This window comes from Fomitopsis serialis (genome assembly GCF_022376445.1).
Source record: "Fomitopsis serialis strain Sig1Antser10 chromosome Unknown B0H18scaffold_215, whole genome shotgun sequence".
Classification (NCBI taxonomy): domain Eukaryota; kingdom Fungi; phylum Basidiomycota; class Agaricomycetes; order Polyporales; family Fomitopsidaceae; genus Fomitopsis; species Fomitopsis serialis.
Window position 1 is genome coordinate 21,845 of NW_025955175.1, and position 27,856 is coordinate 49,700.

A 27,856-nucleotide genomic window follows, 5' to 3' on the forward strand; every position below is an offset into this window, starting at 1 on the left:
TGCACTCAGGAAGCATGTGCCGAGTTCCACTTCAGCTGCGCCATCTTCATTTGCCGACTCGTCATCCGAGTCTTCGACCGCGTCTACTGGCTGCCAACTCGCGGGCCGAAGTCGTGTCTTAGGCCTCACTCCCGGACTAACGTACTGTAAGTATTCAGCAGTAAACAGGCGATGAGCGGACTCAAAGACTCACCTCATGATCTCCTTCTCTTTAACTCTACTGCGCCCCGGAAGTGCAGCATTCCAAGGGGCCCGGGGCTTCCAGGTGATCCACGGACGCCCGACCGACTCGGAAGTGATAGTGCAATGGGGGGTAGGAGAGACGTCGGCGCACCCGCCTTCGATGTCTGCTTTGGAAGCGCTTGAACCAAACGCGTCACAGCGGGCTCGTTTGCAGGGGAAGGTGAAGTACGCGGTAGACTCAGGCTCGGATGAGTTCCGCTTCATCGCGCGACTGACGCGTCTTGTAGCGAAGGTGAGTGCGATACACTAGAGGGTAGTTACTGGGAATAGATAGGAAGTGACTGCGTCCGGAGCGAAGACACGAGACGATGGCACTAAGTGAGTCTTCAGGAAAGTGAACGCGGAACAAATGAGACTCAGACAGCCACCGACGCGGTTTGATACGGTCAGGTGACATGTGGCCGGTTCGCGTTTCAGACGCGCGTTAAATCAGCCACCATAATCATATCAGCCTGGAGCCACTGCATAACATCCATGCGACGAAAACAGAGTACATAGCGTAGGTAGATTTAACACGAAAAACATACTGTCCATACAATATAGTCAACCACCAACCGTCAGTACGATGGTCCCGTACTACTGGTAGTATTTCAAGCCTCCTCTGCAAGCCCCGGGCCGCGCTCAGGCCATCAGGAACTTGCGCAATCTGTCTGACGGCCATCTCAGAGGCTTCAGAAGCCTTCAGAAGCCTTCAGATTGCTTCAGATTGCCTCAGAGCATCAGCCCTCATGACCTCGATTTCTTTCGATCCTAACTCGTCAGACAGGATCCTCAGAACACTCAGACAGCATGTCAGACTACTCAGCTCGTCAGCTCGTTCAGCCAGGACACAAGAAATCAATGAAATCATATATTTTGTATTGTATTCATTGCTACTGCTGTACAAAAGAACACGAGCTACTACTGTCGAGTGGGTTCACACATGTATCGGGCTCGCTCCCACTCGTCGTGTTCGTACTCGGTGCCCTGGCTCCTTCTCGTGCTGGGATACGGCACGCTCGTCCTCCACGAGCCTATGCACGTCGAGCTGAGGCATGCCGGGCTGTTGCTCGGCGGGCCCTTGCACGCCGCGCCGGGTGCCCCGGTGGACCTGTCGCAGTCATGGTCATTTAGCTGGATCGTACCGGGCTTGGCGAACTAGCCCGCGTCGTACCAGTGCGCGTCAATTCGAGATCAGTATCCGTAGGCGGCCGGCTCTTCGATGCTGTTGGGTCCGTGCGCGGTATGTTGAGGCTCGTCAGATGTGTGCCTGTTGGGTTTACGCTAGCGGGCTTGTGTCGTCAGCTGGTCGCGCACCGTCAGGATTCACATGTACTCACACCTCGTCCGCGTCAATATCTCGTACTTCGGGCCATGCGCCTCGTCCCAGTGCTGTACGTCGAGGTGGCGCAGCGTCCGCGGGATGAGGAACGTGCGTGTCGACTATCTGTCGGGCTCGCATGCACTAGGCTTGGTGAGCTCGCACTTGCTGGTGGGTCATTGCTCGGCGGACTTACGCGGAGCGGAACTGGGCGGGCTGGCACTCGCTCGGCTCGGGCTCGTCAGGCTGGTGTCAGTACAGCGGGCGGGCCATGCTCCTCCTCGCTATGTTCGTGCTCGAAGCATATACCCTTCTCGAGCGTGCACATGACAGCTACGGCCGAGCATGGCTATACCCAGGCTCGACCCGGACCGTCCCGGTACAGACCCGCCACAGCGGGTACGGGTGCTGCGCGGGTCAGTGGGTCTGGGGGGTCATGTACGGGTCTGTATGGGCGGGCGGGACGGTGAGTGAGCGACACGGCAGGTAAGTAGGGCAGCGAGAGGGACACACGTGAGAGGGACGACAGGGGGAGCGAGACAGTGGGCGCAGGACGGCAGGCGAGCAGGACAGCGGGCGATGGGGGCGACAGCGGGTTCAACAACAGGCGAGGAGAGCGGCAGGCGCGTGTAGCGGCAGGCGAGTGGAATAGCGTGTGAGCGAGACGGAAGGCGAGCGGGTGGGCGAGCTAGGGAGAGGGAGAGGGCGAAAGCGGCTGACCGAGTCGGCGAGCGAGCAAGTTGGCAGAAAACCCAGTAAGGGGGGCGTGCCCGTCCTCAACAAGCCTATGCACGTCGGCTGGGGCATGCCAGGTTGATGCTCGGTGGGCCCTTGCACGCCGAGCTAGCCTTGTTGTACCAGTGCGCGTTGTATCGGTATGCGCTTGCACTTGTTGAGTAACGTGCGCCGGGATTGTCTCCGTTGTGTTCGACTCCATCCACTTGTCCTTGGTGGGCATTCTCGGAGTGGAGATCAAAAGCAATGTACTCACCTGATTCGTTTGTCCTGCTGGTCACAACCCGCATTCCTCCCTGCATTCTAGCCCTTCGCGAGCCTCCAGCGACGCTCTTCGCGCGTCGCTGGGGCTTGTTGCAGTCGCGTACAGCGCGATCTTGAGCCGCGTATTGGTCCGATGCACACGCCGTCTCTTGCAGACGGGTCCACAGGTGTGTACTGAAGGTCGGCGGTGGGCAAGCAGGGCGAAGCAGACAGGGAGGAGCGGGCTGACAGTGAAGGCGGACTGTGAGACTGGCAGTGGAGAGTCGAAGCCCAGCGACCGCGCGTGACGTGTCGTGGCTGAGGCGCTTAGCACTTCTCTCTCGAGTCGCAGTCCCACGTCGACGCCGACTCTAACGTTCAACGGTCAACGTCAAGACTGCACGGTAGCGTCGAAGGCTCAAAGCTCGCTCACGCAAAAAGAGACGGAGAAGCGAGGGGAACACGGAACTAGGGGAGGTGGACCACGGAAGGGAGATGCTTCTCATGAGTGACTCGGGCACTGACAGTGACGGTGAGTCTTCTCCCATCCGCGCATGCCCAAGCTTCAGCTTCAAGATCCAAGTCCCGTCCCCATCGTTTAAGACGGGCCCTGCTCCCCGTTCGCGCGCCGACTACCCCGGCCTTCGTGGACCTCTGCGGAAATGATTCCGTCATACCCCCTCGCAGCATCTCCAGCTCGACCTCTGACCAGACGCTCGATTGAGGCCACGCGCACGTTCTCATCCTCGTGCATGGCAGTGCGCTCACGCAGCTCCAGTCGCCAGGCACACCATGCTCGTCGCGATGCCCAAATACATAGTGCACGTCTTGAATGAGCGAAATGACGGGGCCTCGGAATTGCGGCTGCCACCCTCGCGGAACCGCTCCCAGTCACGCAATAGGTCCGTGAACGGGTACTTCGCGACGATCACGGACAACTTACAGGTGAGTGCGACGCCCGCCCACTTCCGCATTCTCCTGCCTGCTCGCCTGCCCACGCCCGCTCTCTTGCTAGATCGCCTCCACATTCACCCACCCACTCGTCCGCACGCTCATCTGCCCACTTGCCTGCCCACCCGCCAACGCTGCCTCTCGCTCACGCTGCCTTTCGCCCACGCGTTCGCTCTAGCCCACAATCCCACCTGACCGCTCGCCTGCCCACCCTTTTGCCCACTTATCCCGCTCCCGCTTCCCTTGCCCTCGCTCCCGCTTACCCGTGGACGCGCAATCCCGCTTCACCCACGCGAAACCTGTACCCGGGCGGCTTATAGGTACGGGTCGAGCTCGGGATACCCATGGGTATACCCGTGCTCGACCCGGTGACGGTAACGAACCCTAGCCCGCAAGAACTCGCCCAGGACAACCCCGCAAGCGACGACCCGACTGCGGATGCACCCAGCAGGCAAGTACTCACCTATGATGACCCCGCCCAGCAAGAGGGCGTCCGAGGACAAGCCCGCCAAGGATAGTTGTGCCCAGGATGAACGCGACTAGGCGCAAATTACCTGTGTCCGCATTGACGTGTTGGCAATGCGTCCGAACATGACGCGCTCTGTCGACGGCCGCGCTAGCCCGCGAGAGGGGTCGGGGTGTTGGTCAATCGGACCAGCATGGTAGGTGAGTTGGCTGCGACTCGTCAGCTCCGCGCGAGGCTGACCCCAGCAAGCAAGAACCTACCGACAACGACACCCGCGAAGACGAGCGCGGTAGACACCAGCCCACAGAACATGCGTTCAACGAGCACCAGGGTCCAGCGGAATGAGCGAGAGCTGGTCGAAGATGAGCCCGGCAAGCAAGAGCATGCAGACAAACCCGCCGGCGGCCCGTGAGTGGGATAGCAGACGATGCAACCGGGATGGCAGACGAGATGGCAGACGGCACGAGAGGGTGAGTAGATGGGGCGGGCAAGATGGCAGACCGGTCGAGAGAGGGTATACGGGTGGGCAAACAATGCGGGTGAGACAAAAGAGAGAATAGGCGGTGCGACTCATGAGCCTTTGTCGATGGCGACCATCTACTTTAGTGTAATTACCCACTATATGTTCTCTATGTACAATACTCTCGAGTCATCGTGATATTATCAGAATTGAATCAATGGTGTCGCAAATGGACAGATTTCTACAACCTCGTCGGCTCATTGACCTCAGGCTATCTGACAAGTCTGAACTACTCTGAGGATTCTGAGCTGTCTGATGCTCTGAGTCACTCTGAGGGGTCCCTGTCAGCTTCTCAGATGCTCAGAAATTGCCCAATTTGCTGATGCAGACTGCATTCCCCGGCGCGGACGGCTCACTCAGCTTCAAGCCTCCCTCTCATCGCTGTGTGAGCCTTGGCCGCGCGCAACGCGAACACTCTTCTCCGTCTGTTCTATCCCGCCTTGCTTCGCCTTGAGACGCGCGCTCGTCCGTTTCGCCGGTGAGCTCTGAGGCGTCTTGGCCTTGGACCGCGGCTTGCGACTCGGCGTGGCCGGCGGAGGAATGGTCAGCGCAGAGCTCTCACCCACAGGCAAGGCCATCCCACTGGCGTGATTGGAGACAATCGGGTTGGTCCGTGTGTTGAGGTCTGGAGCAGGAGCAAGGTCATGGTCTCGAAACTCCGAAGGAGCTCTCGAGGCAGCCCTCTGAAGCAGCCGGGGATCTATGCACCGTTCGTCCCTGTGGCTCGGAAATGAATTGGCGGCCCTCGCAGATAATCCACAACTATACTCACCTGGCTTCGGCTGGACGAAACATCGCTTGCGGGCCACTGAAAGCGAGGAGAGCAAAGTTAGCTAGGCTGCGAGACAACTCATCGCAGAGCGCGGGGACTCACTCGTCTGCCTCATCGGACATAGCGTCGACTGTCTCGAGGAGCTCCCTGCGAGTACATGCATACGCAGACATGAGCTCGGGCGTAGTGACCGGGACTTTTTTGTTGACGAAGTATTCCACAGACATGGCAAGCCTGAGCGATGAGCAATGACGACTGAATACCGAGAAGATCCCCTCAGCGTGCCTTTATAAATGCACGGTTCAAAGCCACGCGCGAGGCCATGGCCATCCGTGGCCACAGTTCCCGCTTTGTCGTCGCCATGATGGTGTGGTTCTCGAGCTTCCATATAAAGGATTTCTTTGTCTTTGGCCACAAGCCACGCCGCCTGGTCGATCTGTGGCTGAAAGGCAATTCTATAATTAGATAATGACCATAGTCAACTAGGACGTGTGCAACGGAGGGACGGCGTAGTGGCACCGATGTCATGGAAACGAACGAATCTTGTGCTCACACCGACTCGGAAACAGGCACGGCGTCGTCCGACGACTGGCCACGGGCAAAGCAACTAAGCATCCCCTGTTGGAGTGAATAGGTACATTGCACTTGCTTGTCGAAGTGAGAGGCTGCAAACCGCCGCCTCCATGAGCTGCGTCTGCGGTACCTGGATTTGATCGGGATACTGTACACAGGTAAGAACTTCTCATAGGATACATGGTTCGGCACCGGCCACACCATCATCGTTCGGCTTTTAGAACTGTCTTCGATACAGCGTCTTCGAACGACCTCATGAATTCGGGATCCATGGTGCTTGACGTGATCTGAATGGGCCCGCTAGGAGCACCGGGGCTATGGGTATTAATGATACGCCCCGGGCCACGAGGAGCCCAGTCTGAGCCGTCCTCGCCGGTGTGCGTGTCAATCTCTTCAGTTGGCTCTTCCTGTTTCCCTTTCCGCGCATCGCCAGTTTTTGGGTCGCCGATCCTGAAGAGCGCGAGCGCCTCCGCCTTATCCTCTTCTGAGATCTTGGGACCCTTCCTACCCGAGCCGGGCTTACATATGGCCTTGTGATTCGGCCAGTCCTATTGGGGAACACGTCAGGCCTGGCGTACAGCATGACCAGGATATTGGACCCCGACGTACCTTCCTCTGACATTCCGGGCTGCAATACGACGGCTTGAGGTCCGGTGGGCAGCGTCCCCCGCAAGCCCGCAGCACAGCCTTCCTCGCCCCGCGAAGACCGCACCCCTCCGCGGCACACACGTACGCGTTCGGGTGCTTGTCGATCTTGCGCTGGCGCTTCCGTTCCTCTGCGTATACTTCTTCGAGACGTCGTGCGGCGGCGCGCCACAGCGAGCCGTAGCGCTTCTGGACGTCCACTCCCAGCGTCTCGGCGATATCGTGGAGCTTGAAGCCAATCACGAGCACGACAGGGGAGACCAGTCCGAGGTTGACGCTGTCGTCGGCGTGCTGTGCCGCGAGCATGAAGTACGCAAGGGGCGACAGGCCGGTGCCCATGCGCATGGCCTCTGGGCGGGCGAAACGCTTCTCGTCCGCTTCGATGGCTGCGCGGTCGGAGCGAGATACAAGGAACTTGCTGTAGTGGGCCTCCGCGGCGAGTGAATGAGCTTGGGCCATCATCTCACGAGACGCGCGGTCTCCGACGTAAACCGAATGTTCATCAGAGGGGTGGAAAAAGCCGTCGAGAACGTAGAGAGCACCCTCGAAGCTCTGTACGCGCACTCCACATCCGCTCAGATACCTTGAGGAAGAATGGTCAGGGCAGGCGATTCCGGAGTCCCAACTGACACGGCATACCTGAGCGCGAGGTCGAGAATGAGCCCCGGATCTCCACAGCACATGTGGTCGAGCAGGGCAGGAGCTTGCCAGCGCGTGAGGTGCTCAGAAATATCCTTCATGTCTTTCTCAAAATTGCGCTCGGCCGCGGCGCGGTGGCTGTAGAAACAGGAGGACTTCAAGCTTTGATATTTCCCCATGTTCTTGTACATCACTATGTTTGGGTCGAGCTTCCGCAGGCTGACTGTGACGCTGTCCAACATGTCTCCGAGTCTGCGTCGCCTTCAATGAGTAGTGCGATGTCGGGTAGGGACGAGGTGGAATATGTCGAGAGGAGTAACAGGGCGACAACGGTGCACGGACCCAGCACCAGCACGTCGCTGTGACGTCGTGCATTGACAGCTGCTCGTCCATCGGTGTTTCCAGTGCTATATCGGGGCAGGATCTGAGCCTCCCTACCGATCTTGTTAATATCACGGTTCGACTGGCAACCTCCGTTTCCAACCTTGAACCTACACTCTGTTAGTTAGTTTTTTCTATTTGAGGTCAATGGGGGGAGGATAGTCCATGTACAAAGTTCGGAGCCGTGTTCTGTCACAGTGATTGAGATTGCTTTGGTTCTGGTCATAGGACATGACTTCGTCGATTTTGTGAGTCCGTACCGTGATCGAATCATGGTCATGATGCATGAAGAACCAGAGAATGTGGAACCCAGGGAAAGAATACAAACGAATTTGATTGCAAACCCTCTATTGGTGTGGGGAGCGTCGCCAGCGAATCGCGTGCAGTACCTGGCGCTGTAGAGACAGGGTCGATCGCGAAGAGAGATTTCAAGGTCTACTCGCTGAGATGGGCATACTGCAGGAGTTTAAGAAGACGAACTATACATGATATGACCGGCGACAGACTCACAACTCAGCGTACCATCTTCGACAGCTCATCTCTGAACGACCTCATGAACTGAGGATCCATCGTGTTCGACGTGATCTGAATGGAGCCACCAGGAGCGCCGGGCGCGGGGATGTCGATGATACGTCCGGGGCCGATAGGCGTATCCTCACTCGCGTGCGTGCTGATCTCCTCAATGAAGTCTTCCTCTTCCTCCTCATGCGCATCGCCGTCCTCCGGATCGCCGAGCTCGAAGAGTGTGAGCGCCGTCCCCTTGTCGTCATCAGAGATCTTTGTAACCTTGCCATCTGAGCCGGGCTTGCAGATAGCCATGTGCCTCGGCCAGTCCTGTCGTAAGCACGTCGGATCAAGTTACTTCTCGCGTCACCCATTGATGCCCGCAAGGCGTACCTTCCTCTGACATTCTGGGCTACAATAAGACGGCTTGATATCCGGCGGGCAGCGTCCCCCGCAAGCCCGCAGAACAGCCTTCTTCGCCCCCCGAATACCACACCCCTCCGCGGCGCAAACATACTCATTCGGGTTCTTGTCCACCTTACGCTGTCGCTTCCGTTCCTCCGCGTGGACCTCCTCGAGCCGCCGCGCGGTCGCACGCCACAGCGGGCGGAACCGCCTGCCCCGCTTGACGATCTGCTCGACGTCCGCCCCCAACGCGTCGCCGATGTTGCGAACCCTGAAGCCGACAAGGAGGACAGCAGGGGAGACGAGTCCGCGCTTGGCGCTCTCGTTGGCGTGATGCGCTGCGAGCACGAAGTACGCGAGGGGCGACTGGCCGACGCCCAGCCGCTCGGTCTCCGGGCGGGCGAATCGTCGCTCGTCAGCTTCGATGTCCGTCCGCTGGGAGGGAGACGCGAGGTATTTGTCGAAATTAGCGCTGGCAGCGCAGGAGTGAGCCTGTGCAAGCAGGGCGGGAGGCGCGACGTCGCCATCGTAGCGCGCGGGCTCGCAGGAGGGGTCGAGGAAGGAGTCGAGTACATAGAGGGCGCCTTCAGAGCTCTGCTTATGCACCCCGCATCCACTAAGATATCTGAAAGAACAAAGTGAGACTGTGCCAACACAGATACTTATGAGGTCGAGGGTTATACCTGAGTGCAAGCTCGAGGATCGCGTCGGGGTCGCGGTTGTTAGCGCGCTCGAACAAGGCAGGAGCTAGCCACCTAGTGAGATGCGCTGACACCTCATTGAGCTCCTTCGTATAATCAGGGATGATACGATAGCTAAAGAGACAAGAAAGCTTTATTTCGAGATACTTTTCCATGTCTTGGTAGAAGGGCATGCCTTCGTCGAGCTTGTGTATGTTCATGTCCATTTTGTCCTGAGCTATCGAAGACTGGGGTGACGAAGTCGAATACTAAGGCCAAGGGTGAGATACACGAGAGAGCAACAACTTGAGTAGCAACGGTGGATAAGGGTATCAGCACCAAGTTACTTGAAGTTGAGGAGGAGGAGGAGTCAGGAGGAGGATCGCCGAGCGCCCGGATGTGGGGCCGATCTAGATTAATGCCACTCAGTCAAGTTCATCAAATTCACCGCCAATGCGGGAAGAAACACTGATGACAGAGTTGGATGAAAGAGACCAGGTCAGTGACAGCGACGATGAGAACACACATCTTCTCGACTGAGCAAAGACCTCCCAGACTCAACCGCGACACAACTTGCAGGATGCATTTGTTCGACCGTCAACGTAAGGGTTCCAAGTTTCCACGCGCGTAACATCGGGACTTCCGGACGTACCGTACACAGGCAAGCAGAACTACGACACGCACGGCTTGGCGTCGATCCATCATCGTCCCGCTCGCTGGAGTCTCTCCGAAACTGCATCCCTGAACGACCTCATGGAGTCAGGGTCCATTGTGTTTGACGTGATCTGGATGGCACCGCCAGGAGCACCAGGCGCGGGGATGTCGATGATACGTCCAGGGCCGTGAGGGGCCTCGCTCGCCTGCGTGCTGATCTCCTCGATCGGCTCTTCCTCTTCATCCTCTGGCACGTCGCCGTCTTCTGGGTCGCCGAGCTCGAAGAACGTGAGGGCCTTCGGCTTGTCTTCGTCCGAGATTTTGGGAGACTTCCCTTCCGAGTTGGGCTTGCAGATGGGTTTGTGCCTTGGCCAGTCCTGGCACACACACAACATCAAGTTTCTCAACATCACGTTGTCAATATGGGCTACCCAGACGCACCTTCTTCTGACAGGCCGCGCTGCAGTAGGACGGCTTGAGGTCCATCGGGCATCGTCCACCGCACGCGCGCAGCGCGGCCTTCTTCTCACCGCGAATGCCGCACCCCTCCAAAGCGCACACGTAATCATTCGGGCTTTTGTCCGCCTTAAGCTGACGCTTACGCTCCTCTGCGAAAATCTCCTCACGGCGCCGTGCGGCGACGCGCCACAGCGGGCGGAAGCGCTTCCCGTGCTTGACAGTCTGCTCGATGTCCGCGCCAAGCACCTCGCCAATCTCACGGATCTTCGCGCCGACGAGGAGCGTGGCAGGGGAGACGAGCCCGAGCTTGACACTCTCGTTCGCGTGGTGCGCTGCGAGCGCGAAGTACGCAAGGGGCGACGCGCCGACGCCCAGACGCATGGTCTCCGGGCGGACGAAACGTCGCTCGTCGCGTTGGATGTCCGTACGCTCAGCCGGAGAGGCGAGGAACTTGTGAAGATGCGCGTAGGCGGCAAGCGAGTGGGCCTGTACGATGTGCGTTGGGGACGCATTGTTCCCGACATAGCGGTCGCACTGAGGATCGAAGAGCGCGTCGAGGACGTAGAGCGCGCCTTCATAGTTCTTCTTGAACACTCCATATCCGCTGAGATACCTGCCAGGAAAGTAGTCAAGCCGAACGAACAGGATCTCACGAAGCAAACTGAATACCTGATTGCTAACTCGAGGACCGCGTCCGGATCGTTGTTGTTAGCGTGTTCGAAGAGGACATCATCTGGCCACTTGGTCAGATGCGCAGAAACCTCCTTCAACTCTTTCTGAAAGTCGTGCTCGACGCGATAGCTGGAGAGACAGGAGATCTTCGCGGAGAGATACTGATCCATTTTGTCGTAGAAGACCATGTCTTTGTCGAGCGAGTACATGTTGACGGTGCCTCCGAGCGGTACTGTGTCCGAGTCCATGTCGCCCTCAATCAGCGGTGATCAGTGGGGAGGTTGACTGAGATCTTGAAATGGGATAAAATGAGAGAGTAGACCGTGTTGACGGAAAAACAAGCGCGAATCGATTCCGGTGGAGGTGTACTGACGAGTGCAAGACGAGAGGAAGCAAATTGAAAGTGGAAGCCTCAAGCTAAATCATGCCTGCATAAGCGCTCGTCAATTTCGACGCTTTATTTGACTCAGGGTCTTGCCACTTGCTTTATCGAGGGGACCTGCAACCGGCGCCAACCTGCAGCTTCAGCCTTTTTCTGGCCTTTTTCGCCAACTTGTTCGCCGCATAGCTTGCGCAGAGTCGATACCTTTCCTTGACAATATACACTCCTCCTTGCGAATACGCCAAAGTGACTTGCAGGCGGGTCGGAACTTGACTGCATCTATGTTGAGCGTCCGGATATAAGGCCTGGTGGTCGGCCTGGCAGGATGCTGCCGGTGCGTAATGACTATAGACTTCTGTAGACATAGGAATCGGGAACGAGTCCACACATATTGCTAGATCACTGGACGGCGACGAAGCAATGTATGCTGCGCCGGTGATATTGAACTGCTCGCCCATCCCGTTCACATCGCCTTTCCGATATCCTCAACCCTCACCTCCCACCCTTCGCTCGGAAATCCTGGGGCTGGGGTAGTGCTGTTGTCCCATCCAGCCGCCATCATTGCTATCGCATACAGCAATCCGCCCGACCCTGGGAAGTATGGTGTTGGCACTTGCGCACCTCCGCCAGGCATCCCGACATCGTCGAACTCGAAGTAGGGGTTGAGCAGCCATTCGATGGCCTTTTCTTGGTTTCCCATACGCGCCGCAGACATGGCCAGCATGGGGAAGTCCCATCTGCGCGTCGACAAGGGTGAGTACACAGGCGAGGCAGGAAGCGAGATACGCCACTTACCCCCATAGATTGCTTACATTCCAGGTCGACCATACTCTTTCAGCAGTGTCTATTGCCATGTCTACGCTGACGTTGGCAGTCGCCGGCAACCAGCCGTACAGGCCCACTAGCGCAGGATGGCTGTTCGTGTATGCGGGGTCCGTCCAGAAACCGGATTCTATGCCCTCGTACACCGCATATACTTAGTACATTCTCGACGGGCAGAGGCGCCAGGTTGTCCGCGACTTCAGCCCACACAGAAGGAGGCTCCTCGCCGAGTCGCTCCATCCACGTCTGCGCCAATTCCAATCCTAGCCGCCAGTACGAAAGCTCGAACGCGGGGTTGCGCGTCGCATTTGGGCTCGTGTCCTCGCTGACGACATACATCGGCGGCCCGAGGTCATAGACACCCGTACTCTCGTTGAACCGCGCATAGGCGGCCATCCAGTCGGCCGTCTCGTACACGACATCGCGCCACCTCTCGAGGGTCTCCTGCGACCCACTCGCGCGGTACTCGTATTCCGCGAACACGAGTGGGTGTGGTTGCTCCCAGATGAGCAGCTCGTTGATCTCTCCCGGCGCCGACCTTCCCGAGGGGTCGGTCATCTTCGACCAGCGCGCGCCGTACTGGTAGCCTTCCTGTACCTGCGCGCGCTCGATGGATGTCTGGAGGAAGCGACTGTAGACGTCAACGGAGCGGTTCAGGAGGTCCCAGTTGTTCCACAGCGCCCAGTGGCAGCTGTGCCAGAAGAACATCTCCATGTGGAACTTGCCGTACTGCCGTTGTGGGTGAGTTATGCGCGCATATAGTGACATTCGCGTAGATGACTCACCCAGCCAGTGTTGACTAGCCCCGACTAAGCCGGATCAGCATTCGCTGCAGAGCTCATTGAGAAAAGACGTACTTCCTGGGGCGGGGTGTGCCCTGCTTCGTTGACTCGCATCAAGTACCGCGAGAGTATGATCCGTCTCTGCAACTCATCGGCTCTTGGATCCGTGGAGCCAGTATACAAGTCAACGAACCCATGAGAAGACCAGTACTCGCCCCACATCGCAGTAGACTCTTCAGCAATCTCAGCCGCGGTCGGTATGGCAGCATGCGGAAGTAGCGAGTACGAGACAACTGTGGAGAACAACGATGAGCTCGATGAAGGGGTGACACTGTAGCGATGCGCGGAAGGTGAGTCCCGCGATATCGAGAATGCGCCCCCTCCACCGATGGACGTGAAGACGGTTGCTGCGGCCTCTGTGTGGTTGATTTCCGCCTGGACGTTTGTCCCGAGCCCACTCCCAGTTCTCAGCGTCGTCGTATGGTTGGCAGTCTGATTCCAGTATCCGACAAAGGGCGCCTGAAATTTCTGCGATCCGTCGTTCCACGGGAAGTCGAGGAAGAGCCCGAGGCGGCCCTCCGCAAGCAAGTCCGAGTATACCGCGATCCCGACCGCACTGTTACTCTGCGCCGCGAACGTCTTCACGGTCACGCTCTGCCCCTCCACCGAGAAGCTGCTCGTGATGGTCCCGGTCCACAAGTCCAGCTGCTGGTGTACGTCGCTCAAGTCCGCCTCAGTGACATTCATCACCTCTCCCTCTGCAGCCCTGAACAGCAGCCCGACGCGGCCCAGGTTCGCGCGGTTTGGGTTCGCGATCAGCCACTGCTGGGGCGCGGCGGGCCCGCCGAACTCGTACTGCACCCCGTCCCAGGCGACGCCGCGGTACGCGAGGATGTCCTCCTCCGTCACGCCCGCGGGCAGGCTGTCGTTCTTCCAGGCCCAGTCGGACATGGTTGCCCAGGGCTGGAATGTTTGAAGCCCGGTGACGTCCGCGCCGAACGCGAAGAACCCATTCCCGACCTGCATGGGCGTGCTCGTGCTGGACGCGATCCGGACGGGGTTGTAGCGCGAGACGACCGCGTAGCGCGGGATAGACGTCGCGGACGCGGTGAAGATCCATGCGAGGACGGCTAGAAGCAGGACATGGTGTTGAAGACGCAGCTTGGGCATGATGGGCGGCGTGGACGCGAGCAGACCATGGGTTCCGATATAACTCTGGTCTCATCGTGAGGGTTGATGCTCACATTCTCGACAGGTGATGCATGAGCTTCATGGCGGACCGGACGCGTCGGTCATATGACGGGATCCTCGATCACGACGTTCTACTGCACCTGCTCCCGGTGGAACAACCCATTTGATTGCCGGCATATCCCCGACCCCGTCCATTGTGAGATGAGGAGGGCGTGTCTGAGAAGAATTAGGCCCCTGCACCTAGCGTACACACTCTGTGCTACTTACTGAGCCCCTGCCCGCCGTGTGCTGACTGCACACATGCGCTGTGTTACGCACAATACCCATCGCCTGTACGGACAATTCATCAATGCAAGTTTACCAGGACGTTTCCAAACAAATTGCACTTTCCTCGACATCAAATCAGGCTTGCCCCCTTTCCAAGACCGTCAGACGGCCGAGATGAGGCTCTGAGGCCTTAGGCCTGAGGCTCAGGCTTCTCTAACACAGGTGTCGCGGTGTTTGGTCGCAGCGCCGTACAATGTCGCACAGTCACTGCTCGTCCTCTTCCGAAAGATCCGTATCTCAACTAATTCTACATACATCCGAGACTGGTGCCCTATTCATGCAAGTATACTGAAGAGAGGATCAACCACGAGGGAAGTACTTGAGCCTCTCCGGCTCTACATCTGTCGACCTCCAAATCGGCTCGAAGACCTCCGCATTCTCCTTGAGCGTCTGGATCCTCCCAAGCATACGTTCACCGACATCGGATCCCAGCGGGACGCGCAGCCAGTCCCGCTTGCCGCCCTGGCCCTCGACGAGGCCCTTTGCCATCCCGGTGCCGTGCACGACCTCGTACACGCGCGCCGCCAGCTTCTCCACGTCGCCAATCTGGCCCGCCGCGACATGCGATTTGGGGATCTCCTCGAGCGTGCGGAAGCCCTGCGAAGGCTCCGTGTAGACGGTGGAGTCCTTGTGCTTGTCGACGCTCGCGGCGTACTGGAAGAAGTTCGTCGAGAAGTAGCCCGGCATGAGGATCAGCACGCGGATGTTGAACGGCGCGACCTCGTGGCTGAGACAGTCCGAGAAGAGGTCGAGCGCTGCCTTGGCTGCGCTGTACGCTCCCCAGCCTCCATACCCGGCGAACCCCCCGTTCGAACTGACGTTCAGGATTTGACCGGTTCTGCGCTCGCGGAAGTGGGGCAGCAGCGCTTGGGTGAGCGCGACGGGGCCGAAGACCAGGGTCTGGAAGCTCGCGCGTACTTCGTCCATACTGTTGGTCGATCTGTCAGTCTCGTTCATCGAGCTGTGGAGGGGTTACGCTCACTCCAGTTCTTCCACAGGGACCACGACTCCCCATCCGGCGTTGTTGACGAGAACGTCGACCTGGCCATAGATTTTGAGTGCCTCCTCGCCGGCCTTGCGGATGTCCGCGTCAGAGGCGCTCAGATCGAGAATGAGTGGCTGTCCTCCTGCTTTCTTAAGGCTCTCCGGGAACTTGGACAGCGACCTGACCGTCGCAATGACCTGGGCATCATGGTCCAACATCAATGACTATATCCCTGCGAATCCTCATGGAGACTGAACGTACCTTGTCCCCCTGAGAAAGCGCGTAGTGAGCAAGGGCACGCCCGATGCCCGAGTTCGCCCCCGTGATGAGCCAAACCTTCTCTGTCTGAGCCGACATTGTCTGCCTGTGTCTGTTACGAGGTGCGTCGCAGTTTGCAACCTCGACGAATATATACTGCTGAAAGAGGGCACAATCTAGGACGGCCATACACGTCATAGCTTAGAGCCACTTAGCCACTTATCGCCAACCCACATGAATCTCCGCGTGCGTATGGCGCACCCCGAGCGCATCCCGACGAGTTGAGGAATCGAAGGAACACCCAGGGTATACGAGGCCTTCTCAGAATGGCAATCGCTTTCATCCGACGAGTCAAAGTCGCCTCAAATGTCGAATCACGAGCGCCTGGGCCGAGGATCGCACAAGCTTCGGGTCTTCTACGCCCAACGTCGCCTTGCTTTCGGGTCTGACGGTGAAGGCCATTGCGTCAGCGAACCCACAGGCAGCACCGGATGATGCTGGGGCAACGGCTCTTCGTTACCTATAACCCATAAGCTGCTAGAGATACAGTGGTGGTGGGTCCCTGATACTACAAATGATTGAATGACTGGTGCAGCAGCTTCGTCCCCAACTGCTGGCAATCCCGCTCTACCGAGTACATCTCCAGGTCCAGATCCAGGTCTTCCTCGCGCACGTCGGCGGCCTGTCCTTCTCGGGTCTTTCGCTGTCGCCGTGCGGACTTCACGGGCGGCGGCGTCAGCGCGGCTTCGGAGGTGACGATCGAGAAGGAGGTGGTCGTGAAGTCGACGCTGTAGCGGGAGGCCTTGAAGCCTTTGAGGTTGAGAACTAGTCTCGACCCTGCGATGTTGACCATGGCGAGAGCGAAGCTGCGGGTTGCATAAGTACCGCATGGGTCATGCAGCGCACGCGGGCACGTACTATCGAGCTAATCCTATAAGAGATGGTGGCGCTAGTGCCCATACGCTGTCGAAGCAATGAGGCTACAACGACCAGCCTGACGACGCGATATACGTACAGGAGCGAAAACAGAGAGCAGACTGACAGGGAATAGTCAGCACTCGGAAGCTGCAACACTGAGCCATAATGGTACCCACCTGTGACAGCGACAAAGTACAACATTCCTGGTACAAGTACAGCACTCGTGAGACGGTGTCACACCCAGTGGGGGATAAGGCTCACCATCGCGATACAGGAGAAGAGACAGTGTGCTAAAGGACCGACGTTTCTCCTGGCGAAGCATGGCCACAACCGTAAGGCCGAAAAGGAGTGTTTCGAAGATTACGCTGTCAGCAATCGCGGTGTCAGTACCCTCCATTCCCCAAGCCTAGCGCCGGCCACACAGACGCATGCCACCTGCGCGTACCTTGGTAGCCAAGCGACCCATAGGTAAGAGGGTATCTGGGAGTACTCGACCGTCAGCGGAGAGTGGGACTTGCAGAGCGATCACACGTACAGAGCTGACGCATTCGTGGTGGAACGGCTGCAGGTCCGCTGTGGATGTCGGTTGAGCCATCGACTCACGCGAAAGACGGCTCATCAGACGCACCGATGATGGGAACGAGAGCGACAGTGATGATCGCGGTTGAGCTGGACACGTAGACGACCGCTGCGATCCACAGCACCCTACGTATCCACGCTTGCCCCCCATGCAAGGCATATAGTCGCCATGCTACGATGGCTAGAGTGCATCCATGAGTGATGATCGGAGTAGGATGTGGGTGACGTACCGTGGATGGACATGAAAGACGCTATGGTGACGTAGCTCTGGACAGTTGTCCACACCTTGCACAGCTGCGACCTGTGTCAGGGAATGGGAGATACACGTAGGTAAGAAGTGTCTGACCATGACGGCTGAGCGGTGGTTGCTCGTGAGGCCCATGGTTTCTTGTAGGTGGATGATACGTCAGGGAAAGTGGGACACGACAGGGCTGAGCCACGCACCATAGACATCAACGGCAAGGACCAAGGGTCTACGGAATCATCAAGCACCTCAGTCACTACACAAGTGTCCACGATGTCCGGCATACACACATAATGTATCGATTCTGCAGGACATTGGTATGAGACGCGCCAGAGCAAAGCACATGGTACGCACCAGCAGGAAGATGATCGAGACGAGCCCCAACCGGTCATTCCAAATGTGGTTGACCTAACGTTCGTCAATTCCATCACGCACTGAGCTTGACGAGCACGATCCTACCTCGTCTCCGAACTTCGCGAAGTCAGTTACAGACAGATCTTGAACGAAAGACCTTGACGCACCGTCAAAATGTGATCGTAGATGAGGATGGAGAAGCCGGCGACTTTGGTGTAACATGTGGATCAACATTGCGGTTCTAATGGAAGAATTTCACTGCACATACGGGTCATGGCGCTGTCAAATGCAACACCTCGCTCAGCAAACGCCTCCTCCAAGACAGTACTCTGTACTCACTTGACAGCTGCTCCATGGGTAGCGAGCGTCTCCAGGGACGCGGAGAGCGCAGAGGACATCGTCGATGTCGTTCTACCCAGGCCAGGGTGGCGGGACAGGAGGACCTTCGGTGGGCCGCCCGCACGGCACCATCGCCATACTTATTGTTCCACGCCCACTTTCCGCTTATCTGACACTCGCTTCCGAGATGAAGATGCGGCGCCGGGGAGCGCTTGAAGAATCCGGGCTAGGAGAGGTACGCATGGTGCGCGCAACTCCGCGATCCTCTGGGGGCTCAGTCCCCGTGCTTCCGGAAGCCTTGTGCGGAATCACCATGCAGTGCGGCCTCACTGTTGCCCGAGGATCGAGTAGCTGGATAGAGGCGGGCAGTGTCCCCGGGCGTACACCGTGGGCAGACCGAACGTACAGCGGGCAAAAGAGGCGGTACCGATCTGGCCTCGAGGTAGGTACACAGCCCTCGACTGGCCGCGTACCACGTACATATGGGTTTGCCTCTTTTGGGAAGGCTTGCGGGCGGATCAGTAGAACAGCCCGGAGGCAATCTTGGGGCTACGGAGCCAAAAAAGACCTGGGACCGAACGCCATATGGAGGGGATCACAGATCGATTTTCATGCCCTGTGGAGTGTCGCCGTTTCGGGGTGTTACTTTGTGAACGGTCCGACGCCGAGAATCTCGGACGGCCTGCGGACGCAGGTAGACAAAAGGATAGCTCAAGACTGAGTCTGGGCCAGGGGACGCCGGTGTCATAAGTGGCTCGACTATTTGAGAGATGTCGCAACAAGGCCTTCTGACAACGAGCGGCCAGATGGGAGGTGGCAGCATCACGAATGTGTTGGGGGCAAGCCGCTGTTTCCCCGGGGATGAAGGCACATCTACAATAAGCGGGGAGAACCGGTGAGCCTCAAGGCCGCATGAAAAAGAAGTGCAGTGCAGCAAGGGGTACCAGATCGGAAGATCTCGTACACAGGGCCACCGGGGGAGGGGTGGGTGGTCGGGCCTTGGATGGGGTATTCCGAAATTTTATACCAAAAGTGCGAAAAAACCGTCCACCCTCCCCAAGTCGCTCCAAAATGCGACATTGAGCGGCGATGATCACTAATTTGGTCGACTGTGGGGCAATTTTGGGAGCCCGACAGACAGCCACAGACGCGTAGGCGCCCTGCGCCACGCTCTCAGCCACGTCTGTGGCCGCGCACGCCCAGTGGTGCCCTCTTTGTACTAGCTCGCTGCGTAAACCAATGGCTCCTCTGTGGCTACGACAGTCCACGCCTTGGCCACCCAGTGGCCACGGCTAATAGGTAGATGGCGAAGTTGAACAACAGAATATTTGCTACTCATGTACACCACGTCGTATTCTCCCTACTCTACTATCCACTGTTGCCCATGATGCCAGTGGACTCCATAGCCCTAGACTCGCGCGTTCGCGCCGTCCGCAACATTCAGTTCACTGCGCAGGACCTCAAAGTTCTGTTACCTCATACCCAGCACAAGGTCGGCGGTACAGTCCTCAACGCGTTCGGTGCCTACCTTCAAGACTTCCGAGTCGCAGCAACAGAGGAGAGCAACTACTGCATCCTCTCTTCTTGGGTCCCTGCTCTTGTCGGCGGGACAGTGAGTGAGGGTCCGTCTTCCGGATCGTTTGATACCCACATGTCCGCTGCTGTGAGTCCTGTCGAATCCGTGCATTAATCATTCACTGAATCAACCACTGTAGGGAGGTAAGGATGTAATACGAGCCAAACATCGTTGGGCTCTTCCTATGTGTGGCGGATCGCCTGCGCACTGGGTTCTCGGCTACGTAGACTTCAGCATAAGGGAAGCAGGCATCTACGATAGCCTACCGCAGGTCCAATCGAATCTATGGGCAAAGCCGGTGCGTCTCAGAGCCTTCTAAACTGCTACATGCTCTTATAGTCAGTAATAAAGCTCCTGCATGATGTCCTCAACAAGATCATCAAGTATATCAATCGCGACGCCTTCCTCTCTATTGACGAGACATGGACCTTCGCTGTGAAGTCACCCCCAGAATCCAGTCGTCAATCAGATGCATGGTCTTGCGGCATCTTCACCCTTCTGGCATTGCAGCATTTTGCATCAGTGGATGACTCGTATACTACCAAAGATGACATATCAATCGAAGTAACAAAGACTCACATTCTCGGCTGTCTCATGACACTACCGTAAGTTCTACGACGTTGACTTCTCGTGGCGCATACTGACTGATTCAATTCAGCATCCACGAGCAGCCGAGACGTAGCGCATCTACCTCTATTGATGATTGCTCACAAGCCACTGGTAGCCCGCCTCGCACGCTACTAGTAGCAGGGCCATCATCCTCTGGGTGTCCGAGTCAAAGCTCAGGCTCACACGGCGAGTCGAGCGACGAGTGGCACACACATTCTGAGTCTTCGGGAAGTCTACTAGAGCCTGTTGTCGATGTTGAGCCCCTGGACCATCTCGGCGACGCGCCTCTGGACCGTCTCGGTGACGCACCTCTGGACCATCTCGGTGATGCACCTCCGGACCGGCGTCTCGGCGATGCACCTCTGGACCATCTCGGTGACGCACCTCTGGGCCTGTACGACAACAACTCTAGCCACATGCCAAAGGGTGACCAAAATCCGAGCACCATGACGTCTCAGGCGCTTCCAGAGGAATCCGAGTCGAATCATCTCGAGGCCCCGACACTGACTGAGCCTCCTGGCATCCATCTTGCTGGCGAGGAGCATGCTGACACCGATGGGGTCTTCTGGCTCACGGAGACGGGTCTTGATAACCGCACAAAGTGGGTACGGATGAAGCGATGCACACTGTGTGGCATGGCCATTAACCTTGGCAGTGGGGTGAGCCTACATGCGTATAATACCCATTTCGACAAAGCTCCATGCCGAGACGCAGTCGCCAAGCAGCGCAAGGAGTCGGGCCTGAAAAAGCAGCGGAAGCTAATGGACATGTTCTGTGGACCCTCAAGGGCGACGTCGACATCCTCTCCGTCACCGCTGGCAACATCGCCTCCGCTTGCTGCACCGAGCACGGACCCTGCTACTATGGCTTCCCGCTCAGAGCCGGGCACTGGGTCTCCAGACTCGGAGCCAGCAGACATGCCTGTACAAGAGAGTCACGCAGAGATCACGGCGATGTTCCGTGCTGCGACCATCTGTCCGGGTATTCTCCTGGAATTCCCCATGCCTTTCGAGCGAACTTATCCCTTCCACCTCCATGCATTCGACAACTTACCATACACTCTGTCGCACTGGGATAGACTCGGAGGGCTGTATGTTCGCAGCAAATCTTGCCATCGTGTACCGCGGCGCGGTCAGCCTTGCTCGGAGTGTGCCAGTCTAAACTCGAACCGTACTCTGGAGCGAATGCGCGCACGCGCCACTGAGCCTGTACCAACGTCGCTCAATTGGCGATATTACAACTTCAACCAATTTACCGAGGCGATGGACCGTAAGAACGATGAGAAGAATACACTCAAGCTGCAGGTGAGTGACTTGTGGTATGTTTCGACGTCCGAGCCTCTCATCATTACTCCAGAATCTGAATCTTGCGAAGCAATACGAGAGGGCAACTACTCGACTGTCCGATCACGAACGTTTCAAGGGGATTCTCGCACAAGGCGATGTTGAAGGTGCTGATCGCCTAGTACGTGTTGCTATGCAGAACCATAGGAGCATCTCCGAGATTGTGGCACGAATGTCGCGGGCTGCCTGTGGTCTCTATCAGGCCAAGAGTTTTCAGGACAAGAACTACGATGTCATGGCACTAGCGGGGGCTTTGGGTGGCCCAAAACTGCAATATGCGATGGCAGAGGCTCTAGGGTTACCAGCCATCTCGACAACCAGCTCCCGCTCACGGCTACCTTCGCTGGAGGCATCCATCGGGTTCCCGCGGCTATCTGAATATGCACACAACCTACTCGTCCTACACAACGCAGGGTTACTCCATGGGACCTCGTCGGGCTCCGGCCAAACCCGACGCCGTGGATGGCAGGCAATGATTGACGAAATTGCTCTTGAAGAACGACCTCGCTATGACAGCCGACGAGACGCAATCCTCGGTATTGCTCGCGAAACATCACACGAAGTTGACATTACAACTGTCACACTCGAAACTCTCCACGGTGCTGCAGACGCTCTGAATGACGGGTCTCTGGCTCTGGCGAAGGAGGCGACCTTTGTAGGTCTCGCGGCATATGGTCGCGACGATTACACTGTACTCCCTGTTATGATATCTGGGACCAACAAGACGGAGCGCGACCATTCTCAAGCGCGTTGGATCCAGCTCGCAATAGATGCATGGGATGCTCCAATACCCGACTTGAACACCACCTACGAGGAGCAGTACGGGGAGCTCTGGGCTCTTGGATCCGACGGAGATGCTACAAGACGAAGGGCTCTGCACTACCTACTGATGTCAGAGACCTTGTCACCTAATGACCGGCTGTACGACCGTCTTGGAATGCTCCCGCGGATGAACCTGCAGTGCGGTCAGAAGGCCCGTACAATGACGATCGACTTTAAGCATAAATTCAAGAGTTCGTTGCCTGCTTCGCCTTCTATAATACTTTGTATGAATGCTCATTACCATCACTGCAGATTTCGCAAGCCTGTTGCGTGGCAATAGTGGCCCGCTGGTTGCTGATCACCATGTTACACCTACCGATCTGAAGCGCAAGTTCGCGGCATTACTCGATTACAGTGAGAAGAAGATCACAACACTCTTCAACCACAAGGACCATCAGAACGTCCCAATCGCTGTCCAACTCCTCCTGTCACTCAAGAAGCTCGCTTTGGTCGAAGGCTTCACCAATGCTGTCGAGAATCGCCCACTTGCATTGCTCGGACACTTTGTAGGCTACCTTGTCGAGCCTTTCATCACACCAACTCTTTCACTCTCGGAACAGCTGACGATGCTCTCTGCTGCTGCACATCTGTGCTGTCTACTCTATCGTCGAAATCGGACGTCATTCTGTCCTGGGCAGTGGTACTACGACATGCAGACATTCATCAAGAATATCTTCTGGACCACTGCGAAGATGAAGCTGCTCTGCCCGGATGGCGAACTCTTCATAGGACAGGACGGCACTGATCGCCTCGAGGGGAACTTTGGCACGTACCGTGACATGTACAGCGCCCATAACGTCGACATTCTCGAGCTATCACAGCGAGCTGCGACTGCTGCAAACGTATGTCGCATCCTTGCTAAGCATCCTACATGGGATCGCGGCCACCGGCGCCTCCGGCTCGAGGGTGCGGAGGGCGTAGATCATACAAACCCGAGGTCTTGGATGGGCGATGTACGAGTGGCGTCGGTGAGCCTGTTGACAGTATGGCAAGCTGGTGCCCGCAACGTCACCAAGCTCCTTCGATCCTTGCATATTGAACTTGAGCAGCTGCCTGACGATATTGACCTGCTCCGACCATTTGGGAAGGATGCTGGCTATGTCGGGTTGAACGAGGACTTTGATTGGGACTCTCTGCATGGTGTCGAGCAGGCCGCGTCGCAACCAAGACGAACAACACTGCCCTCTGCTGACGAAGAGAATTGTCAAGTCGAGTTAGTGGACCTCTTACCAGAGGTTGGGGATCGCGACTTGGATGCGTCCCGCAAGGACAGCTCGCACTGGCTTGCAGTCGATGGCCAAGACGTGCACAAAGCGGCAGCAATTCGCTACTTCCTTATGACAGATGACGGCCGAAAATCCACAGACCGGCTTGCTCGTGTGCAAGGCGTGAAGAAAGTGCGCACGTTCTCGCGCAATCCGCCGCCTCCAAAGGATGACGACGACTCTATTATCGGCGACCGATTCCTCATTGGCCAGTTCTGTGCTACATTCATACGGGTTCAAAATACAGCTGCACTCGCCATTATCCGTGTTACTACCATCCGCAAGACATCCGGGGCTTCTGTCGACTCGATCCCACTCGCTGATTTCGCCAGCTCATCAGGCATCACATTTGTCGGCCAAGTATTACAGCTTACCCAAGACTCATCGACCTCAACATGGTCCTGGACAGGCAGCTACGAGTCATTCAATGCTACTGATGGCGGTGAGACGGCCGCGATCACTGCATCGAAGAAGTCTGCCCTTCTAGAGCTACCTGCACATCTCACCGAGTGCGTGAAGCCCACGCTGGAGCAGCAAACATCCGGCAGCGATGTATACGCGTGGAAATTCACATCTATAACCCTGTCAGCCCTATCCGAGTTCATGTGGGACCGTGTCAAGTCATACCAGCACCTCATACCATCTCGAGCGCCGACGCCGACGTTCCCCATGCGATCGTCCGGGAGCCCTGATTTCGCCTTCACCAGTCAAGAGGGCTCGATGGCACTAGCGGCGGGACCTCAGGAAGGGTTTGCGACGTGCTTCCTGTGCGGAGAAACAGTTGCAATCAAGAAGATGCGCGATCATGTCGGTGCTCACCTTCTCGCCAAGTTGTTGTGCCTTCGTGACTCTCGCAAGTTAGTGTCTCCTGTGAGTATCACCCATAGCTTCTCGTGACAATGACTGTACTCACTTGCTCTGGTGTCTAGATTGGAGACATGCCGTGCGGGTACTGCGGCCGATCCGGGACATGCACAACGAAGCTGAAGAAGACAAAACACGCTTTCAAGGCCGAGTCAAACTGTATCTTCTGGAACTCTTTCAATATCGCATCAGCGGAGACACCCACGCAAACGGGCCCCAGTACCAACCGACCTGTGGTATGCAAACCGTGCGAGGAACGTCGTCCGCCACAGAAAGGCCCGAATATCGATGACGACATTGTGTTTTGGTCCTACAACATGCCGAAACACGTCAAGACGCATCACGCGAACATTCAGCTGAGCGAGGAATTCGAGCGTTCATTCGCATTTGGGTCGCGCAACGAGCGCATCTATCTGAAGCTGGAGAAAGGAAAGCCTGACGAGACGGATAAGGGTATGAAAAAGCGACGTGCACAGAACTCAGGCGAGGGCTCCTCTGCGAAGAAGGCGCGACATTCATGAATCGTAGCTTAGATGTAGGGCCGACACAGCAGCATAATACCTAGCACATTTTTCGGTCATTAATCGGTACTTTTTTCTCAAACTTAGGGGGGTGGGTGGGTCGTCCAAGCCCATGAGCGGCCTCACGGAAAAAAATTCGGGGGGTGGGGTGGGTGGTCGGACAGATTGGGCGAAATTCGGAAAAATAGGGCATTGTGTACGAAATTTTATTTTCTGGTACCCCTTGCAGTGCAGAGACGTGAAGGTATTTATAGCAGGCCGAAAGACAGCTCCTGGCAGTCCAGGGCATACTTATGTCGAGATAAAGGAACCAACAGTGTGGACCGCTGTGGGGATCAAACCACAATCGCATGCGTCACGAAGCCCGGGGGGGCATGCGGCAGGATTTAGATAGGATGGGAGGATGACTAGTGCTTTGCACATGTCCTGGCGAACATCATGGCCTGGGTGTAAAGATTACTGTCAGTAAGGATCATCACATCAACGGCTGGTAGCTTCGACAGGGTAGTCGTTGAGCAACCGAGTCCAGCATGGAGCTTCAAGCTTCAGGCCTTCAGGGCCTCAGTATACATATAGTATACCGTATACGGTCTGGCCGTGGTCGCTAGATCCATACACGAGATCGTCCATCTCGGTAGGACATAAAGCTAAAGCTTGATTAAAGCTGCGTAAAGCGATCAGCGCATGTTCACATGCAAGTCCTGTGAAGTACATATATGCGCATATGCACGCCAATTCGCCATCTCGCTTTAGCAAAAGTCGAAAAGCGCATACAGTCGGGTCCCCGGGCCATGGTTGTCGCAAAGCGGGCTATTCGTGAATTGACGGCACCAGAACCCCATAAAGAGCGCCAGTAAACACGATTGTCGAATGTATGCGGCCTGAAGAGCTCGTCATGCTGACCACTCAACAGAGCTTGTATAGTTCGAGCGTAGAGGATTGTACGACTCTGCCCTAGGTGTTGGAGTAACCGTGTCTTGGGAAGGGAGAACGAGAACCGAGGCGAACGACGAAACTGAAGAAAACAAAATAGCAACACGTACTGTCTCCCGAAAAACCAGCCTATCCGCCATGCGGTTACGCGATTCCTTTGCTAGGCGGGCACGACGAGCCCTACTATCAGAGACTTCCGTTGCAGGTGATTTGCCTCCCATAGCCGCCACGTCGCAAATCAAACTTGAAAGAGATGTTGCATGTATCCCGCATCAACGAGGATGAAGACGAGGAGAGTGAAGAAGACGAGGACGAGGACGAGGGAGGAGGTCATCGTCGGCCCTTTCCGTGCTAAGCGGGCCGGGCAAGCGCGCCAGTCCGAAAACGGTGAGCGCGAACACACCGCATGGCAGACGGTCAGGCTCGCGTTTTGCCCTCGGCATGGACGTCGCTCGACACCGCAGGCAGCATGCAGGAAGCCCAGGATGCCCTTGAGGCCTACAGGAAGAAAGATCCGAACAAAGGTGCGTATACCACCACATCGGCGATGACCGGCGCACTGAAGTGGTCGCCGCACAGTCGTCGTGCGGTTCAAGGCGGTCGGGAATGCGCCAATCATGAAGCAGAATTTCTACAAGATCACCGCGTCGAATAGATTCCAGGCGGTGATTCAGTTCTTGAGGAAGGAGCTGGGGTGGAAGGCTGGAGACCCGCTGGTGAGCGCGTTGCTAGTCCACGTCGTCCGCGGCATATCTGACCACTGGCACGCCCAGTTCACGTACATCAACCTTGCGTTCTCTCCCGCGCCGGATGATACCGTGACGAACTTGTTTAAGGTATGTATTCTATGTCGTATCAACCATCGACATGGGCCTGACAAGGGGCGCCGCAGTCATTCGCGACAGATGGCCATCTAATAGTGAACTATAGGTTCGTGCTGATGACCTCTCTGACGAACACTTTGCCCTAATCCATCTTCACCAGTACAACTGCAGCATGGGGCTGATGCTTGTGTCTTTAATGTGTATACCCTTCGTAGGAAGGCTTTGTGAAACATCCTTGCTGCTACTCCGCTGGGATGCGAACCTTACCCACCACCCATGACGCCGTCATCTCGCCCGCTTTCTGTCATTCCATTGTCCCAGATCAGTTCATGCACACGAAGTCCGAAACAGCAGGTTCCTCCTATCATACACGCTGCGGCAGTATCACGACAACAGACATACAAATCATTTCGCAGCCCGGCTACTACACAGACTCACAATCGCAGTATTTCCAGCTGCCATGGACTGTCCTCACATCTAGCCCCTCCGCCAGGTGCCGGGGCCATCAGCGCTGCCGCTCGCGCTATCGCGACGACTGAAGAACGTGTTGTAAGCCGCGTTCTTCTCCATGCGGCGCTTCCGGTAGATGTCGTCAGGCGGCGCGGTCGGACGACTCCATTTGAACGGGCCGCCTTCGTTGGGCTGCACGACCGGTCTACGTCCCACAGGTTTCCAAGAACCGCCTCCGATGTCCTCGCCTACGCTCGTCTGCGCATTGACTGAACAGCTTCAAGGTGAGTGTGTTACCTTACGGAGACAGGTTTGTACTCACATCTCTCACGAGCCTGTTGCTCGAGTAGTACCTTTTCATAATTGGAATGGATGGCGTTATATTGGCGCTCCCAGACGTTGGCGAACATGTCCACTATGTGCTGGTATGTTTCTTCCGGGATGGCCTCGTCTTGCGCGCCGCAGAGATGCGGGATGTTCGCCGTCCCACCGGATGGGTCGTCAACACGTCCGGCTGCCATGAAACACATCAACATACTGCACCCGGTGCACTATACTAGCAGACGATCATACTGGCGTTCTTCAAGTACTCCACGCATTCGCCGATGCGATGGATGTACCTGTTT

At 56.9% G+C, this 27,856-nt stretch overlaps 7 protein-coding genes across 7 annotated transcripts; 4 read left to right on the plus strand and 3 right to left on the minus strand.

Moving 5' to 3' along the window:
- The first annotated feature begins 1,084 nt into the window (after positions 1–1,084).
- B0H18DRAFT_1051788 (uncharacterized protein) lies at positions 1,085–2,659 on the plus strand. The gene is made up of 4 exons (XM_048030971.1): positions 1,085–1,333; positions 1,397–1,514; positions 1,563–1,989; positions 2,057–2,659. The coding sequence occupies exons 2-4, from the start codon at positions 1,468–1,470 to the stop codon at positions 2,174–2,176; spliced, it is 594 nt and encodes a 197-aa protein (XP_047885643.1). The 5' UTR covers positions 1,085–1,333; positions 1,397–1,467; the 3' UTR covers positions 2,177–2,659.
- A 204-nt stretch (positions 2,660–2,863) lies between these two features.
- On the plus strand, positions 2,864–3,990 carry B0H18DRAFT_1216768 (uncharacterized protein; the record flags this gene model as incomplete). Its single annotated transcript, XM_048036677.1, has 2 exons — positions 2,864–3,466; positions 3,793–3,990. The coding sequence occupies exons 1-2, from the start codon at positions 3,314–3,316 to the stop codon at positions 3,988–3,990; spliced, it is 351 nt and encodes a 116-aa protein (XP_047885644.1). The 5' UTR covers positions 2,864–3,313.
- Positions 3,991–11,687: 7,697 nt separating this feature from the next.
- B0H18DRAFT_1097552 (Six-hairpin glycosidase-like protein) lies at positions 11,688–13,998 on the minus strand (the record flags this gene model as incomplete). Its single annotated transcript, XM_048032484.1, has 5 exons — positions 11,688–11,961; positions 12,020–12,183; positions 12,209–12,775; positions 12,832–12,855; positions 12,904–13,998. 5 exons carry the CDS (start codon positions 13,996–13,998, stop codon positions 11,688–11,690), a joined length of 2,124 nt encoding a protein of 707 aa, XP_047885645.1.
- Positions 13,999–14,646: 648 nt separating this feature from the next.
- On the minus strand, positions 14,647–15,688 carry B0H18DRAFT_889222 (NAD-P-binding protein; the record flags this gene model as incomplete). Its single annotated transcript, XM_048041266.1, has 3 exons — positions 14,647–15,274; positions 15,329–15,528; positions 15,593–15,688. 3 exons carry the CDS (start codon positions 15,686–15,688, stop codon positions 14,647–14,649), a joined length of 924 nt encoding a protein of 307 aa, XP_047885646.1.
- A 356-nt stretch (positions 15,689–16,044) lies between these two features.
- Positions 16,045–18,189, minus strand: B0H18DRAFT_227735 (uncharacterized protein). The gene is made up of 17 exons (XM_048037209.1): positions 18,024–18,189; positions 17,953–17,963; positions 17,852–17,892; positions 17,790–17,801; positions 17,685–17,738; positions 17,621–17,634; positions 17,531–17,559; positions 17,433–17,473; positions 17,317–17,380; positions 17,136–17,267; positions 17,043–17,080; positions 16,953–16,987; positions 16,769–16,872; positions 16,684–16,710; positions 16,605–16,626; positions 16,508–16,552; positions 16,045–16,455 (listed from the first exon to the last, which is right to left on the minus strand). The coding sequence occupies exons 1-17, from the start codon at positions 18,080–18,082 to the stop codon at positions 16,158–16,160; spliced, it is 1,026 nt and encodes a 341-aa protein (XP_047885647.1). The 5' UTR covers positions 18,083–18,189; the 3' UTR covers positions 16,045–16,157.
- Positions 18,190–21,528: 3,339 nt separating this feature from the next.
- B0H18DRAFT_889240 (uncharacterized protein) lies at positions 21,529–23,077 on the plus strand (the record flags this gene model as incomplete). The annotated part of the gene is made up of 2 exons (XM_048041267.1): positions 21,529–22,564; positions 22,626–23,077. Coding segments are annotated over 2 exons (1,488 nt in total), but the record flags the coding sequence as incomplete, so codon positions are not given.
- A 3,271-nt stretch (positions 23,078–26,348) lies between these two features.
- Positions 26,349–27,303, plus strand: B0H18DRAFT_917082 (APG12-domain-containing protein). The gene is made up of 5 exons (XM_048041598.1): positions 26,349–26,480; positions 26,536–26,672; positions 26,730–26,792; positions 26,849–26,886; positions 26,941–27,303. Exons 1-5 carry the CDS (start codon positions 26,363–26,365, stop codon positions 26,960–26,962), a joined length of 378 nt encoding a protein of 125 aa, XP_047885649.1. The 5' UTR covers positions 26,349–26,362; the 3' UTR covers positions 26,963–27,303.
- The last annotated feature ends 553 nt before the right edge of the window (positions 27,304–27,856 follow it).